The sequence below is a fragment of the Lampetra planeri genome, chromosome 48 (genome assembly GCF_965212315.1).
Source record: "Lampetra planeri chromosome 48, kcLamPlan1.2.h2, whole genome shotgun sequence".
Lineage (NCBI taxonomy): Eukaryota > Metazoa > Chordata > Hyperoartia > Petromyzontiformes > Petromyzontidae > Lampetra > Lampetra planeri.
Window position 1 is genome coordinate 4,091,571 of NC_136154.1, and position 18,875 is coordinate 4,110,445.

General features: G+C 43.7%; 1 protein-coding gene across 1 annotated transcript in view; it reads left to right on the forward strand.

Moving 5' to 3' along the window:
• The window catches only part of LOC144733868 (uncharacterized), a 210,360-nt gene that overhangs the window by 7,650 nt on the left and 183,835 nt on the right, over positions 1–18,875 (forward strand). The window contains exons 2-8 of the mRNA XM_078615876.1: positions 7,563–7,802; positions 9,082–9,197; positions 12,217–12,370; positions 12,696–12,791; positions 13,529–13,768; positions 16,892–17,013; positions 18,567–18,692. Coding sequence (XP_078472002.1) covers positions 7,673–7,802; positions 9,082–9,197; positions 12,217–12,370; positions 12,696–12,791; positions 13,529–13,768; positions 16,892–17,013; positions 18,567–18,692 — 984 coding nt within the window. The 5' untranslated portion in view covers positions 7,563–7,672. The remainder of the gene's footprint in view (positions 1–7,562; positions 7,803–9,081; positions 9,198–12,216; positions 12,371–12,695; positions 12,792–13,528; positions 13,769–16,891; positions 17,014–18,566; positions 18,693–18,875) is intronic.

Consider the following 18,875-nt stretch of genomic DNA (forward strand, 5'->3'; position numbering starts at 1 on the left):
CTCATCTTCAGCTCGACCGGGAGGGTCGACTCAGGAGCTCGACCGGGAGGGTCGACTCAGGAGCGAGCTGCGACCAGCGGGTCGGCTCGACTCTTCAGCTCGTCTGGGACTCAGCCGAGTTCGATCGGCTCACCGGAGCCGGCTCTCGGGGCTCGACTCAAGCGGCTCCCCATCTCCTCTGCAGGCGGGCAAGACCCGCTTGACAGCTCAACTCGGCCTGCGTGGGTCAACCTCTGCCGAGTCGGAGGTCTCTGCTGCCGCCGGAGGTCGCGGTTTGGCGACGAGGCTCTGTGCTTCCCCTGGTTGACGACCCAACACTGCACGCTGCGAGCGAGCTGTGGGCGCCACCTACCGACCGGGCATCCAAACCAAGTTCACCACGGTGACAGGGGAGCGACTGATACGTATGACGCGCACCGCCCCCTCACCACACGACCACCAGGCGTCTGTTTGACATAAAGAACCGACTCCGAACACTGACTATTCAAGACAACTCTTACCACTCAAACACACTCGAACCCATAAGCCATCCGTGGCTGTGAAGGCATCACAACGAGACCGAGTGATGGCCATCCGTCGTTTATAAGTGTATTCGTAATTTTTATCTTTAATATTTAGTGGGCTGTACTCTTAATCACATAAATTCCCAACAGATCCATCAATACGAATTGATTCTTGGCACCTCCTTCCGCCAAGCCACGCTCACGTGGGGAGTGGTGGCCCACCAGATCCTTATCAGGTGATCTGGTCCCCAATTAGTAAACTTAGTATAAGATAACGATCTTCGGAAAAGGAGCACCGTCGCAGGCCCTTACTCCGAGCCATTCTGTTGTCAGATAACCTGCCGATGTATCTGTTGAGATTGGTGCCTTTAAGAATAATAACTGTTTTTGATTGTGTTTTTCATCACCGTATAATCTTTCAAGTATCTTTCAGTCATAATCGCCGCACGTACTCGCATCCTCTACAGAATATTCAACTGTCCCGTGACCCAAGGTGCTAACAACGTGATAAGGGTTGCATATGATCAATAAGGAGTGCGGTACGGCGTGAACAATATTGAGTAATCATTCATTAACGTTAAGGTTTTTCTTAGCATAGTATTTGCATGTTTTAACGACTCTCTCTCACTAACAACCATCGCGTTATGCGGGATACATGTGCCGTTGTCAAAGTGAAATCAGACAATCATTGATGATACTGTATTGATGCCGTGTTGACGTTCCGGGATTGAGAGTTCGCATACTATATCATAGTTGAGGTTGAATTAGTAATAAATTGATTAATACAGAAGTGGTTATGTGATTCTTTCCTGAAATCTATGCATAAGATCTGCTTCTGCGTTGAGATCTGAACTTGGTGACCTTAATAAACACACTAATACATACTCAGTAAATGTTAAAGCGATAACGGGGTGAACCGGGGACCTAAAATAAGCGAGAATGAGACGAACCTAGACAACGATGCCGAGTTAATCTAAGTTAATCTTGCATACTTACACCACACCTGCATAACTGCATACGATTAATTGCCTTATTCCGATCGATAACCCACCCTCGTCACCGAGGCGGGGTCTGGTTATCATAACGACTTGCATTATCATAATTACACCCACTCGCATAATTACTACGATTACCTCTCGAATTGGCATAATTAAATGTGCATAATTACATAAATTAACATATTTCCGGATAATTACACATTTGGCCAAATTTCATTTGAGTATTATTATTTTCACTGAATATTCATAACCCACATATACAACATAATAATTTCACCCACGCACGCATACAACATAACAAATTTTCATAACCAACATATACAACACCCGGGACCCGAGTCCGGGTCCAGTCCATCGTAGCCCTAACTCCTGTATGATAGTGAAAATAGCCGGGTGGTCACCACCCTAGGCTGTGTCTGGTAAAGGGGCAGCTACCCCTTTGTTTATACGTATTGTGAAATAAATGTGTTGCCTCTAAAGAAGAACATCTGAGACTCAGTTGGACTCACTACATATGCGTTTAAAGTATAGTCGCTTGATCCATGCTTAAACACAGACACATAAATGTAATACAAATGGCATAACTCGATTACTTCTCGATTACTGCTCAAACACATAGATGCAAATATTCAAAATGCCATAGGTCAATTTCTGCATTTGGTGCTGACAGGAATTTCTACATACAGTAGCTATATCTTAATATTCGCACTCAAGCCATGGATGCAAAAAAACCCGTATTTTTTTCTATAACTTACATATAAAAACGATTAATGTTTTTATGACAAAACTTGATTTTGAGCCTCAGGTAGCTTGCCATTCTTAAACACAAATTACAGAGTGTGGCAGAGGCAATTGGAATGGCACAGCAATGTAGCGGTGTGCCCACGCCTAAGCAATTCGTTGCACAGCCAAATATAAAATGCTAGTGATTTGTTTTAACAACTAAGAGTCACAGTACATTATGTACGTCGGGTACTATGCAAACGAAATATTTCCAAGGCACGTCATCCCAGTTGCATTCAATGCAGTATTAGCACCAGTTATTTGCAGGCTCATCAAGCCCTCATATAGTACCCACACTTTACCATCAACTTGGAAATGACCTCAGGTCCTGCCAATTTTCACAAAAGAGTTGATCCCGTCTCATATGTTTATTTAGTACCCTATCGCCTTGACGTCATAACAATGGAAAGTGTTGGAATAGACAGTGTTATAAACTTTATGCTCTACCATTACCGGGATTCGTCAATTTTTTGTGACCATCTGCGTAGGTCGCATCATGCATGATCTAAAGGTGACCTGTGAGCTTATTTAACTCATGTTTGATGTTCAAACGTTGAAAGTCTTTAACAGTCCATGATCATAGTTATTACATTATGAAAGCAATTCATCGTGTCTGGCATCGAGTACAAATTTCCAAGCTATCATCATTTGGCATCTATTATAATCTGCATTCTTTAATTTCTAGATTTCTAACTGATAGATATATGGGTAGTCGATGTTAGCAAATATGATACTGGAACAATGAACTATGGCATTCTGCAATGATCTTGTTGTAATTACGGCGAAATGTCATCATCGGCTTGCTGAACTCGTAACTAATGGACACGTTTTGCTTACGTGACAAATCTTACAAATTGGCTTTGTCAGGTGGAGGCGAGTTTAAGGACACATTTATATTTACATGATCGAACAGAAACACTCTATTATGGATAATATTGGTCGTGTGTTAAAAAGGATCTGTTTTGTCTACAACATTATTTATTCTCTTATTAATGAATTATTTCCTTCCATAAGAATACAATCCATCCTTTTTTCAAAGTTACGGCAAACTTCAAGCATTTCTACTTAGCGAATGCTTTTACAAGCGTAGTGACATTGAATGAGTCACTGTAGCGCGTGCCGCTGGGAGAATGGTAGACAATGGAATTATGGGTAGCAGCCCGTTCTCCCAGTTGGACCTGTGGGCAAGGCACGGAGCCTTCTGGGGGGTCCAGAGGGTTGCGGGGCCGAGGGCAGAGCCTGGCCACGCTGGGCAGGATAAAAGGCGAGCTCCGACTCACAGTCGGGGCTGCTGCGATCTGGAATGGAACTCGTCGCGCCGTCGTCGTCGTGATCTTCTCCCTCTTCAAGGTGTGGGTCTGGCATGTTGGCTGTCCGACCTGGTATGTAGTTCTCCCCTAAGGCTGTGAATGTCGGAATAAGAAACAGAGTACCTCCTACTAGTGTCTGTGAATGTGTACATAACACATGTGACTGTCATACAGTTAGAGCGCCAGATATGCAAGACAAATAAATATATTACACAGAGACCCATAGACTCGCCACACAAACTCATAGACTCATCACACATAGATTCACAGACTCACTACACAGAGACATTATAACTTTGATGTTATATGTTTTGGTCCCGTTCTCGGCAACTTTGTAAGACGATGGCTCTCGTACGCGTTCAACTTAATTGCCTGCAACTGTTTTGTATAAATCTGAGCATATAGGTCTGCAACAGGTATGTAGTAATTGGACATGGCAAAGTGTTTGAACACACCCTCTAAAGCATAGCCCTGCAAATTTTCTGGTTAGCTCCACGTTAGGATTTAGCCAGACCGTGGTGGTGCACCTCCGATTGTCACCGTTGGTTGTGTACGGCAAGAAAGAAGTTCCACGCACACACATACATACATGAACGCCTGTGAACCAACACTATGGAGGCACGGGTTGGTGGATCGTACAAATGTTTTGAAACTCTCTTCACGTGCATCTCGAGGTTGCCACACCTTTGATTGCCAGGAGTAGGCAGTACAAATAATGTGTGGACCCCACGTGGTTCCCTCTATGGAAATGTTTCCCCCTCGAATGCGTGGGTTTTCTCCAGGTGCTCTGGTTTCCTCCCACATATAAATACGAATTAATTGGCTGATAAAACTTGAACATATATATAGAGGACCTCAGAGGTCAGGCAATTGTTAGGTGCTAGCTCACCACGTCAGAATCAGAATCTTTATTTACACTGGAGGAGGAATCTGATTAACTATAAAGCTCTTTTTTCACAGATGCCCAGTTAGGGGGCACGGGGGTCAGCAAGTTACAACAACAAACACAATACTCACAAACATGATAGGAGTGATTCTTTGGTTCTTTCGGTTAAGTCACGTCTAAAGATAAAATAATAAATTAAAATAATGGCATATTACGACGTTTCGATTGCAACACAAGCAATCATCATCAGGCATAAAAGAAATAGCAACAAAAATCTAACTAGAAAACTATAGACAGACATACAAGCAGACAGACATCACAAGGGCACACAGAGAGAGGACACATATCGGCACAAAGAGAGGGGTCGTTTCTGTGACGGTCCCTTAAATATAGAGAGGGGGGCGGGGACGGAGAGAGGGAGGGGGCAGAGAAAATTAGCATATCAATGAGTGGACGGCAACGTACTGCTCCTGCAAGTAAGATGACGACGTGGCACGGGCACGCAAGCTTGAAAATTAGGAGAAAGGCACACGAAAATTAAATAACCTAGCAAAATATCGAAATGTGATGTAATACAACACAGAGAGTCGGTCAACACACAATTAACGCATATCGAAATGTTAATTGTGTGTTGACCGACTCTCTGTGTTGTATTACATCACATTTCGATATTTTGCTAGGTTATTTAATTTTCGTGTGCCTTTGTCCTAATTTTCAAGCTTGCGTGCCCGTGCCACGTCGTCATCTTACTTGCAGCAGCAGTACGTTGCCGTCCCCTCATTGATATGCTAATTTTCTCTGCCCCCTCCCTCTCTCCGTCCCCGCCCCCCCTCTCTATATTTAAGGGACCGTCACAGAAACGACCCCTCTCTTTGTGCCGATATGTCCTCTCTCTGTGTGCCCTTGTGATGTCTGTCTGCTTGTATGTCTGTCTATAGTTTTCTAGTTAGATTTTTGTTGCTATTTCTTTTATGCCTGATGATTGCTTGTGTTGCAATCGAAACGTCGTAATATGCCATTATTTTAATTTATTATTTTATCTTTAGACGTGACTTAACCGAAAGAACCAAAGAATAATTCCTGCAGTCACGAAAGCTCCAAAATTAAGATTGAACCACTTCTACGGGGAAGTTTTAAGCTTATACTTTTTTCTCTCTCTGGCTATTTATTCTCTCTGCCTGTGTCCTCTCTTTGGAATTTATTTTCACACTTAAAATTCTAACTTAGCAATCTTTGAAATACGTAATCAACCAGGCTATGCGTTAATTGTGTGTTGACCGACTCTCTGTGTTGTATTACATCACATTTCGATATTTTGCTAGGTTATTTAATTTTCGTGTGCCTTTCTCCTAATTTTCAAGCTTGCGTGCCCGTGCCACGTCGTCATCTTACTTGCAGCAGCAGTACGTTGCCGCCCACTCATTGATATGCTAATTTTCTCTGCCCCCTCCCTCTCTCCGTCCCCGCCCCCCCTCTCTATATTTAAGGGACCGTTACAGAAACGACCCCTCTCTTTGTGCCGATATGTGTCCTCTCTCTGTGTGCCCTTGTGATGTCTGTCTGCTTGTATGTCTGTCTATAGTTTTCTAGTTAGATTTTTGTTGCTATTTCTTTTATGCCTGATGATGATTGCTTGTGTTGCAATCGAAACGTCGTAATATGCCATTATTTTAATTTATTATTTTATCTTTAGACGTGACTTAACCGAAAGAACCAAATAATAATTCCTGCAGTCACGAAAGCTCCAAAATTAAGAATGATAGGAGTGAGAAATGAAATAGTAAGGCGTGCATCTGAATCGTCCTGTCTCTTCGAGAGGGAGCGAATAGTGTGTGCACCAGTAGCTGAAATCCAGATTTTTACGTTTAACACGTAGGCTTTCGCTGTCAATATTATCCATAATATTACGGTAGTTATCACGTGTGCACGTCCTCAAATACATCGCTCCATATCGGCGTGCAAATCGCTTGAGAGTAGAAGTTTGCCTTTTACCATAAAACGACTGGTCGCACAACTGTTCGTAACTGGTTGCGTAAATACATATTTGAGTCGCTTGTTAACAGGTTTGCACAACTGATCGCTCAGGCAGCCTTAATAGTCAAGGGGATTTACGCTCCACCCCGCAGAGGAATGGTTCCATGTTCTTTGGGTCTGTCAGTAAAAAGGCGTAAATAGGTTAAAAGAAAATAACAAAAAACTACGTTTCGATCACAGCACAAGCGATCGTCATCGTCGCTTGTGTTGTGGTCGAAACGTCGTAATTTTTTAAAAATTTTGTTTGTTATTTTCTTTGAACCTCTCTACGTGACTTTACCAATAAACCCAAAGAATATGCATTTTTGCAGTCACGAAAGCTTTAAGTCCTAGAATGGTTCCGTTTTGCATTCTTTTTAGGTGACCGATTTCAGTTCTGTTTTAAAATAGCTTCCTGCTTCAGCCAAAAAAAACCCTTTGGATATTCTCATGAGACCAAGCCTTTTGTTACTCAAACAAACACTTCTTAATAATATAAGACAGAAAAGCCAAGAGGCTAAAATACTCAAATAAATATAGTTTTTTCGTGGTGACAGAACAGGAGTTGTGCAAATGTGTGTTGCTTTAACCGATATATTTCCACAGCAACTCATAACGGGTGTGCATACCAATGTTTCAGGTGCATCTTTAATTACTGGAGAATTTTATTACTATCCCGAGAATGCGATAGTTATTAAAATTCAGTAAGAATTGTATCAGTTGTGTATTTGGACCTCGGGGTCCCATAAGCCCCCGGCTCTCGCATAACCTGCGTTGCGACGTCATTTTGTCTGAAGGCGAACGATACGGTAATCTATTCCTCTCGACGAACTCTACACAATGCGCTAATCAAAGTTTCAAAGTTTTGTTTCTTCTGCGCATTTGGCCTCACTGCGCTTGGACGACATGACAACATAATGATCCGTGCCAGGTGGGTCGCGGCGTTTATGTGCGCGGTGGGACGGAGTCGGCAAACATTTATTAATTACGATTTTGACTTTATTTTGGACCCCAGGGTCCCGCCATGAGGTTCATTTGTTGCTGTTCTCGTCTACGTCTGTTCTGACAGATGGCGTGCTATCTGCACCGCTCAGCTACTCTGTGCCACAAGGGCAGGAGCTCGGAGGCATCCAGCTCCGTGACGATGGCTACTCCGGCGGGGAGAGCGACGGCGGAGGAATGCTGTCGGGGGGTCGTGGACAACTACTGGATGGAGTCGTCGGGCACAGCGACTGGCAGGAGAATGCAGGGCTAGAATGGGTTGGCTGGGACGGCTCCCAGGCAGTGTCTATTACATTCCAATTTGAAGGTAATGTGTTGTGTAATGGTTGGCACGTGACGGAAATTACCATGTCATAGGATCGTAAGATCTACAATCATACGTTGTCACACGAACAAAAAATATATATTTTTTATTAGCATCAGCACACCAGTATGTTGAGAGCCATTCATAACTCTCAACAATTGTGCTTTAGCATACTAAGCTGTTTATTATTTTAGGAGGTTAAGGCCCACTGAACTATATAGGTATTTTTCACAAGTGACCTGGCTAACACAAATGATAGCTCAACGACGTAGCTTATCATGTGGAAATGTACATACAGTGAGGGGAAAAAAAGTATTTGATCCCCTGCTGATTTTGTACGTTTGTCCACTGACAAATAAATGATCAGTCTATAATTTTAATGGTAGGTGTATTTGAACAGTGAGAGACAGAATAACAACAACAAAAATCCAGAAAAACGCATGTAATTTTTTTTATAAATTGATTTGCATTTTAATGAGGGAAATAAGTACTTGACCCCCTATTACTATATTATTACTATATTTTGCCACTGGTAAAGGAGGTCTCAGTGTAAATGCTTACCCCGAGCTCTCAATACTCTGATAGTGCGCTGTTTTTTTAGTTGTACGCTTTTGGCGTCATCTGGTCCAACACCAATGGAGACTAGGCTCTAAGAAAAGCTGTCTCGGGTGTGGACCAATCAACTTCAAGGACAGTGCATATCATTATCAGAGTTGTTTCTTTTTGTTTGCATTTTGACTGCTTGTGTTGTGGTTATTGCAAACATGATCCCTTGTATAAAGGTGTCAGTTTTGTACCAGTTGAAAGGGTAAAAACCTATTACTATCGTTATTATTGTTATTATTTTTTCTATCTACGTGACTTTACCGAAAGAACCATAGACTATGAATTCCTGCAGCCACGTAAGTTTTAAGTCAATTTGTCCCTACACATGTATTTTAAGATACTCTTGCGTGCATAATTTGATGTCCATATCATAAATGATTAATCCACACTGTTTACATATCAAAATACGAATGTGTCCTTCCCCGCACCTTCAATTAGCACGGTTGGCTATGTACAGTGGTGCGAAAGAAGTTCAACATAAATGCATACGTAGGAATGTGTCTATGGAGACCATTCATCGAGGAGATAGAGCTAGGAAAGCAGTCAATGTGCCGGTACTCGTACATTTTGTTTTATCACCGCAGGTTAATTGATAAAAGGCAAAGCATGGTGACAAACGCGTGACTGTGCCCGTGATTAACCCGATGATTTTTCCGTTGCTGTTTTTGTTCAACAGGAGAGACTTTGCTCGGAAAAGTGATGTTCTCCTCCAACAACGATGAAACGAACGGCGTCAGATTGTTCGAGCGGGTCGAATGCAGTGTGGGTGGCAGCATCAGCGACGCTGCCAAGGTATGGAAAACGCGTGCATGCGCTTTAAGTAGTCGGTGGGTCCACAATCAAAGCTACAAGAAGAGCCATTTAATTTTCGAGTTGTATCCAAAACTCAATACAGTTGATAATCGATTATCCTGGCACGCGATTATATTCTGCTTCCAACATTATTCAGCGGGTCCCAGTGTGCAATATTGCATACAGACATGATACACTACATACAACTTAAACAATGAAAAGACTGCACGTGCATACATCACCCCATGCAGAGTCTTTGAGATTGAAGTGGTAAGTACGGCACAGTAAATACTTTTTGAAAGGATATACTTATGTTTGCCTATTTGGATATTTATTTATGCCAATTTCACATTGTAAACTAATTTAAAACACTAAAAAAACATATACACAACACCTAAAAACATAACATAATGCAAGAATGGCAAAAAATAAACTATTTTGAACAATGATGATGTGGTGATTATCCGGCGGTTTAAAAAATTAGGCACACCCCCCCCCCCCCCCGAAGCCGCCAGATAATCGATTATCTCCTGTACTTCAAGAGCCGCATTGCATTGAACTACATACGTACATTAAATTTACGTCAGCTGAAGACAGTCTTGACTTAAAACTTTCGTGACTGCAGGAATTCATATTATTTGGTTCTTTCGGTAAAGTCACGTGGATATAAAATAATAATAATACAAATAAAGTGAATAAAAATAAGATAAAAAAATTAGAAAAAAATAAAAACCACTAATGTAAACTGTAGCCTGGTTCTTAATCGGAGTGAGTGTACTTGCAGTCTATAATGTAGACTGTAGAAATGGTTATTAAGCTGGGTGCGTGCACTTGCTGTCTATAATGTAGACTGTAGCCTGGTTCTTAACCTCGGTGAGCGTACTGGAAGTCTATAATATAGGCTGTACCCTGCTTTTTAAGCTTGCTACAGTCTACATTATAGACTGCCAATACGCTCACCAAGCTTAAAAACCAGGCTACAGTCTATATTATAGACTGCCAGTGCACTCATCGAGGTTAAGAACCAAACTACAGTCCACATTATAGACTGCCAATACGCTCACCAAACTTAATAACCAGGCTTCAGTATACATTATAGACTGCCAATACAATCACTCCGATTAATAACCAGGCTACAGTCGACATTACTTTTTTACATTCACCATATTTTTATTCTTATTTTTTCTATCTATGTGACTTTACCGAAAGAACCAAATAATAGAGTCTATTTCAAGGATCCAAACATTTTGGAACTCAACTGCGAAAACAGGAAGAGGAGCAGCGGGTAACGGCAGAAACAGCAATGCTGGAGCCCGACTTACTGATCAAGTTACACACCACCACCACCACTCGCTCTGGACACGTGCGTGTCCGAGCTGCGGCAGAATCTGTCGATCCCAGATCTGGTCTCTACAGCCATCTTCGGATCCACAGATGATCCGACTTTTCTGTGGAAGACAATCATCCTCGATTGCGCGGGATGGGCTAGTGATGGTGATATTACGTCACAAAGGGGACCGTAAAGAGCCTCGTGCGGCTCCGGAGCTACAGGTTGCCGACCTCTGCTTTAAGTCAAGTGGTTCTTCACTGATTTTCACAGTAGGGGGTGGGGGGTTGCTACTTTCACCGATGAGACATCATCAGTGGTGAGGGCTGCTACACCATTTGAAACCTTTGGGGGTTTGACAGAGTCTCGGCGCGATGATGATAAGACACTATTTCGTTGAGCTCTCATTTGTGTTAGCCAGGTCGCTTCTGAAAATAAAGCTACATAGCTTAATGGGCTTTACCAGGGTAGACAAAGAATAGATTAGTTTTGTTGTATTGTTTTAAAGTGATTTGTTTACCTTTCCTATATGTTGCACTCCTATCGCGTTTGTGTATTGTGTTTGTTGTAATTGTCTGATCTCGTGCCCATTATAGGCATATGTGAAAAAGAGCGTCGTAGCTCATCGGATTCCTCCTGCAATATAAATGCAGATTCTGATGATGGGGGTGTTCTCACTATTTGTGTATTGTCGGGGGCCTCGCGTCAGGGACCGCACTAAAGGCCACCAGAGGCCGCCAGGTGGCCCACAATGGCCTTGCTAATGAAGAACATTGTTTTAAATATTCTCCAAATAAGGTTGGCTCCCTCTGTAATCTGGGGCTATTGTAACGCGTGTAAAGATCTTCCCATATAATTGAAATGTTAGCGTAACATTCTGCTCCTGTGAGAGAGTGTAACCAAAACTAAAATCCTAAAACCAATATTATACGCTTATTATTTACAATGGAAACTTAAAACCGACTCTTATAAAATGGTATTGCTACACAATGGAAAAAAGCATGGGTTCACTTCTTTTCATTCGTTCAAACAATGTATTAATTGCTTTGTTAACCGAGGTCAAAAAGTGAAACTGGTCGGGGATTCCCAGGTACATATCATAGTCCTTATTCTGTGGGTCTTTCGATAAAGTCACGTAGATAGGTTCAAAGAAAATAACAATAAATTACGACGTTTCAATCGCAACACAAGCGGTCGTCGTCAGGAAAAGGGGGTTAGCTTGTGTTGCGATTGAAATATTGTAGTTTTTTTTGTTATTTTCTTTGAACCTATCTACGTTACTTTACCGAAAGACCCAAATAATATGAATTCCTGCAGTCACGAAAGCTTTAAGTCAAGATTCACAGTCGTTATATCTATTACGACGCTAGAGAGCACAGTAGCATTGGTCTCTCAGTGACTCTGTGGGTCATCTTTGTGCACAGAGCCTTAGCGTGATGCTGTCCATGAAATCCCCCTTTGTGTGCCTTGTCAGACTGAAGAACAGGTGCCCGCGAAGAGTGCTTGTCCCAAAGCAGCCGTTGCCGGCTACACGGGGAGGTGAAATATAAAGGACGGAGATGCGAACAGAGAGAATGAGATCAACGAATGGAGTGGCGCGCACTAGCCTAAGTTACAGACGCTAAAACCTGCCTAAAGAACGATGTTATTTTGTACTTGAATAAAAGATGGTCATATATTTGTTTTTCACAGGTCCTGGACGTGGAGACAACCTGGTGGGAGAGAACGGTAGCCGGTTTGGTGATCTTCACTGCTGATCTGTCAGGATACAGGGGCTCATTGCTGCACTGTGTCATGTACCCAGCAGGCAGATGGTTACTGCTAAGTGAAGTGCAGTTTCAAAGTGGTACGTACTCTTGCTAATATCTGTTTATACGTGTGTCCAGGGCTTAATTTATTACTCGATATTATCAGCAATTAGGCAGGTTTGGAGCATCGATTATCAGCATCAGGCACTACAACTGGAGTCCAGGGTACACCTAATCCACAGTCATTGTATATCAATATACTTACAATAATATGAAGTATAATGAGCACAAAATAAAGAGTTGATATGGGATGCCAACATAATTTTCAGAACATTGTCATGATTTCTTCCGGTTGGAAGTTAAGATGATTTGTTGCTGTTGTTATTTGTGCTATTAAAAATAGTCGTGTCTTCTTGTACACAGGATGCGACATTGCCCTGGGTCTGAGCACTGGAGCTGTTCGCCCAGAGCAAATATCTGCGACCACAGGAGAGACACGCAGTCTGGGTCTCCGGTCAGGTGCGGTGGTGTACGCCTGACGCCTTGAGACGTTGTGAAAGGCGTCCAATAAGTGCACGTTATTTTTTTTTTTACTCCTAGAGGATCGGTTGCACCTGTAGTCAGAGCACTGAAAGTTATCTTCTTCTTTTTTTACAAATAATGAACTACTGGTATAATGTCAATTTAACACGTAGGTTGTCGCAACCAATATTATTCATAATAAGGTTTTTGGGGATGTTTTTTTTTTCCATAATTGTCAACGAAAAATTGCCTCGGGTATTCGCACCTGATTAGCTCACAAGTGAAAACAGCACGTTTATCCCTCGTCTATTGATGACTGAAACAGGAGGAGGATTTCTCCCCATCTCTGGCTGTCGCCTGATGGTTCTGGTTGTTGTAACTACCAGTGAAACGTCACAGTACTCGAATTGTAAATATTGTTGTGGGTTTACTCTCCAACACACAACTGGTTAGTGCTGAGCTAGTAACTAATTGGTCACGTTTTATTTACGTGACAAACCCCTTACTGATTGGCTGTGTCGCGGTAGTGGCGGGTTTCACGACACATTTATATTGACGTGATCTTATCCTAAAAAAACCTTATGGATGAAAATTTGACACCACAGCTAGTCGCCATCTTCCAGGCACTTGATTTAAACACTTCTGAGGACAAACGTACGTTGTCGAAGTCTCATATAATCCCTGTTTATGCGCGTTAATTTTTTATTTCCTTCTAATTTGTGACACCTGCGCAGACTGCTACTTCGGACGTGGGCAAGCCTACCGTGGCAACGTCTCGGTCACCCAGTCTCAGGTGCCCTGTCAGCCGTGGAGTTTGCAGAGCCCGCACGCTCACCCCGAGACTCCGCTCAACTACCCGGATGGTGGACTGGATGGCAATTACTGCCGCAACCCTGGCGGCATGAGGGAGAGGCCTTGGTGCTACACCAATGGCACGGACGCTCCCTGGGATTTCTGCAGCATGCCCGCTTGTGGTAATTACCATGTATTGCAACGATGGTTGGAAGCTTACTTTCGGTTCTGTGATCCTTCGGTGATTAACGCTGAACCCTATGGAAGCCTTAGTCTGATTCTGTGAGCCCTAGTGATTACTGCTGAACCCTATGGGGGCCTTAATATGGCTCCGTGACCCTTAGTGATGAAGACTGAATCCTTTGGTAGCCTTCGTATGGCTCTGTTAGCCCCAGTGGTTAACACTGAACCCTACGGGATCTCTTTAGTCTGGTTCTGAGAATCTCGGTGATAAACACTGAGGTTCACAGAGCCAGATCGAAAGCTTAATTAATTTACACAAACCCTATACAATGGAACCTCGGTATACGACTGCTTTGGAATACGTCGAATTTGGTATACGTCGTGTTTTTTCGAGAGAAAAAATGTCTTTGGATACGACGTCTTTCTTGGGATACGACGCGTTTGCTAGAACTTGTATGGGTTGGGATGAGTCACCGCGTTACAGTACCCGCGTGTGCCCCGTTCACGACTGAAACAAAGCGAGAGGGGCGGGGTGGCGTGGCGTGGGGGAGAGGGGCAGGGTGGCGTGGCGTGGGGGAGAGGGGCGGGGTGGCGTGGGGGGCTGCCCCCATGGAGGGTGGAGCCCCGCCCCCATGGAGAGTGGAGCCCCGCACCCATGGAGGGTGGAGCTCCGGGTCGAGGCACCACGACGTGCGGGGTTGAGGCACACCACGTGACTAGCGCAGATGGCAGCAGCGCGGTTACGTGGCTTCTGTATGCATTTTAGTAATTAGTGTCTAAATTATTGTATATGTAATGTAGTAACTCGGCGGGAGACGACTTCACGGGGAGCACACTCTTTATTTTACCAAACTCGTTCACAGGTGACTAACACCCACTTAGTATCTCGGGAGACAAACACCCACTTAGTATCTCGGGTGACAAACACCCACTTAGTATCTCGGGTGACAAACACCCACTTAGCTACCCTGGCGACTAACGCCCTCTTAGCTACCCTGGCGACTAACGCCCACTGAGCTATTCTGGCGACTAACGCCCACTGAGCTACTCGGGTGACTAACACCCTCTTAGCTACCCTGGCGACTAACGCCCTCTTAGCTACCCTGGCGACTAACGCCCACTGAGCAATTCTGGCGACTAACGCCCACTGAGCTATTCGGGTGACAAACACCCACTTAGCTACCCTGGCGACTAACGCCCACTGAGCTACTCGGGACACTCCCTGCCCGGGGTGTCCGTCTTGACTGTGGGTCCCCAGCCCGACCCACGTGGGCGTCGGACCCCGGGTCCCACAGTCTCGCCTCCGAGCCACACAGGGCCCCGGTCCCCACAAGGACGGCGGGACTAGGGGTCTCGGGGCACTAGGTCTTCAGCTCCGTCTTCTGGTCTTCAACTGGGTAACTCTCCCCGAGTGCTCTCGCGCGTCCCCCTTTATACCCCACCTGCGGACGTCGCTGCGAGCACCCATCCTATTCGACCAATCACTGGGCGCTGGCTACGATCCTGTTTTCCCACATCTCAGCGTGCCTCAGCACCCACGCCGCGCCGCCCCGTCATCTGTCACTCCCGGCGCGCGCGTCCACACCACGCCCACAACGCGTGCCCAACCCCGCACCCCGCGCCGCCCCGTGATCCATCACTGTCACAGTCGGCGCACGTCAACACCACCACTACATATACAACCCCATTAATGTATAATATGCCGTAAAAATATAATTTATTTTCCTCTGGAATGGATTATTTCCTTTCCCTTTATTTCTTATGGGAAAAATTCGTTTGGTATACGTTATTGTCGGTATAAGTTCTACCTTCTGGAACGAATTAACGACGTATACCGAGGTTCCACTGTAGTAGATTTGGTCTGCCTTTTGTAAGCCTCACTGATTAACAATGAACCATATGAAAGCCTTGATCTTACCCTATATAATCTATAAACTAAACTATTTTTTATCTAACCAGATAAAGCCCAAATAAGCTATGGAGCTCTTTTTTTAAGCGACCTGGCTATCACAAATGACAGCTCAACCAATTGCTTATCTTGTGGAAATTTACATCAGCCAAATACTCTAAAGGCATGCTGACTAATACTGGATGACCTGAAAAACGTCCACACGACCACGGGTAGAGAGACATGCAAAGTTCAAATATACAGCAGGCGTCAGGGTCGGGATCGGAACCCCTGAATTCCTGCATACCAGGCGAGGTAGTTAACATCTCCTAGCCACTGATTATGATGAGAGAGAGACACGCAAACTCCAAATATACAACAGGCATCAAGGTCGGGATAGGAACCGCCCGACCTCCCGCATACCAGGCGAGGGAGTTAACATTTCCTCGCCACTGTGGCACCCAATAATGATATATATGTATACAATTGACCAATTTGTTTAAATCGTTTTTCCAAAACCTGGAATCACAAACCAGAACTTAGAACAAACTATTTGCCAATATGAAAACTTATTTTGCCCTGTCAGGTACACGTTGGTTTTCAGTTCTGGTAATTAAGTACTCTAGGGGGAAAATACACGTTGGAAAGCATTGAAGAATGCGTGGATATGCATGAGAAGTAGTTACAACACATACAAACAAACATGCTCTGATAATATATGCATTGTCTTTGAAACTGTTTGGCCGACACCAGAGGCAGCAGCCTTCTTTATGGCCTAGTCTCACCACCAGTGGCAGAACAGAGAACGCAACAAGGACAAACAGTACAAAGGAAATGCGCGTATAAGAGCATTTATCACTCGGGGTGAGCAGCTTCTTCATGGGACCTTTTTGCCAGTATCAAAGTATGAAAAAAAAAAGTTTTACCCTTTTTGAGACAAGGCCATGAAGAAGGCTGCTGTCTCTGGTGTAGGCCAATCCATTTTAAAGACAATGCATATATTATCAGATCATGTTTGTTTGCATGTTCACCACAAGTACGTGTGGTTAATACATACTTGATTCCTTACAAAATGTATCTAATTGGTGTTTTTTTAACAACTTAACACCTGTTTTATTCCCAGAATAGGTTAAAAAAAATCACATTATTTTTCGCATAATGTTAATGATGTTAATAATAGCATGCGTTAAAGTTGTCTAATAAACGTTGTTTATTTTGTACAACACTTGTTCAGGCTCTTGGGCATTCTATCTTTACACGGTTGGAACCCACATCACTGTTGACTTCACAAGGCCCGTTCAGATTTCCAAGATGGCGATGGCTGGAAATGGCTACTATTGGACGTCTGCACTGGAGGTTGGAAGTCTTTTTTTGGCTCCTTTTGTCTTTCCTTCTATTCTGACTGAACGTGTTTTCGTTGGTTGGTGTCACGTCGTCGAGGGGAACACATTTTCGAATTTTCACAAGGCAGTGCACACCCCCCCCCCCCCCCCCACACGCGTTATAGAATGGCCCATGGAAGTGGATATATCGCGAGATTGTCTCTGAGATACCTTCAAAAACATCTGGTCCACACCGCACCCTGCAAAGCGGAGTGCTGTAATTTAGCCAAATAAAGTGTATAACCAAATGCTGTCGAGTGGAGAGGTCTTTTTAATTCATCATCATCAAGAAAATGTAAGATTCATTAAGCAACTAGTCACATCAAAGGGCGCTATATATTAGTGTTTTTTAAAATTAATATAAAAGACCTCCTCCCAGTCCCAGAAGATCACAGATCTTACCAGCAGGAAACATTTAGAATTGAGTAACATAAGACACCCAAAGTTGCTTTGAATGTTGGTAATTTTATAACTATGTTATGTTTTATGGCATGGTTATTGATGTCAGACTTAATTCAAAGTGGAACGATGGTTCGTTGATGGACTGAAGTCACGGATGAGAAATCAGGGATGCGTAGCAGACACCAGTATAATACCACTCATACCTCGTTTGTCAAAACAAGTAGTGATGCTTGGTAAGTCTGCATGACGACTACAACCACTCTACAATGGCCACAGTTGGCCTCTCTGATCCCCGTCTGCTCACGAATGAATGGCCATCACAGCTCGCAATGGCTCTCAGTGATGCTCCAAATATCACGCACAGACATTCCTCGGTTACTCTCGGCCAAGCACGGTTCACAGTTGCACACCAATGTCACCTCCTGACATGGAACTCGCAAGTACCCAACGAAATGAACGCTGCACAAAAGGTACGGAGTACTGTGCATACTTGTTTGGCACACGCCCTCTGTCGGCAAGCCGATCACAAAAGCTGCAATTCACGGTTAAATAAATTAGCATACACACTCTGTGATACCTAAAAGCGGTAAATTAAAGAGAACCCTAGTTTGGTTGTATTACCAATTGTACAAACTAAATTAGAACCAAACTTTTTATTTGATTTTACCAGATAAGGCCCACTGAGCTATGTAGCCTTTTCAGAAGTGATATGGCAACAAATGATATCTCAACAAAGTGGCTTTTCATCACGTGAACATTTATAGCAGTGAAATGCTCCAAACGCGTGTTTCTGAACATGGAGGGAAAAAAAGTAGAACCCGGAGAAAAATCCACACGACCACTAGAGAGACACGCAAACTCCAAATATACAGCAGATATTGCCAGGGTTGGGATCGGACCCACGATCTGCATACCAGATGAGATAGTTAACATCTCATAGCCACCACAGCCGTGCCCACTATCCCGAGCTCCATTGTCTCTTCACAGCATAGGGATGTTAATGCTCGAGGATTTTGAGCGCTGCTGTTATTATCGCGAATGAAAAACTTTCCGAGGGCGATTGCACGCCGGAGAGTGTTTGCTTGATCAATGTGCTTACACGATTTGTTCTTGTTGTGTTCCCAGGTGGCATACAGCATGGACAATACCATTTGGGATAGTTACATTGATAGCGTGGCCGATAACTATACATTACAGGGGAACACTGATGCTGAAAGTATCACCTTTGTAACATTCTTGCCAAAGATTACGGTGAGTATTTATCTTAATCTTTCATCCATAATCTATCAAATATGCTGAGCTGTTTTGTCAAATATTGGTTAATGAGAAGACTGGATGTTGAAAGATTGAATTGTGATGTCGAACTGTCACCAAATGGTAGCGCGCTTTGCCACTTCTTGCAGAGGTTTGCATTGCATGCCCCAACATCAACCC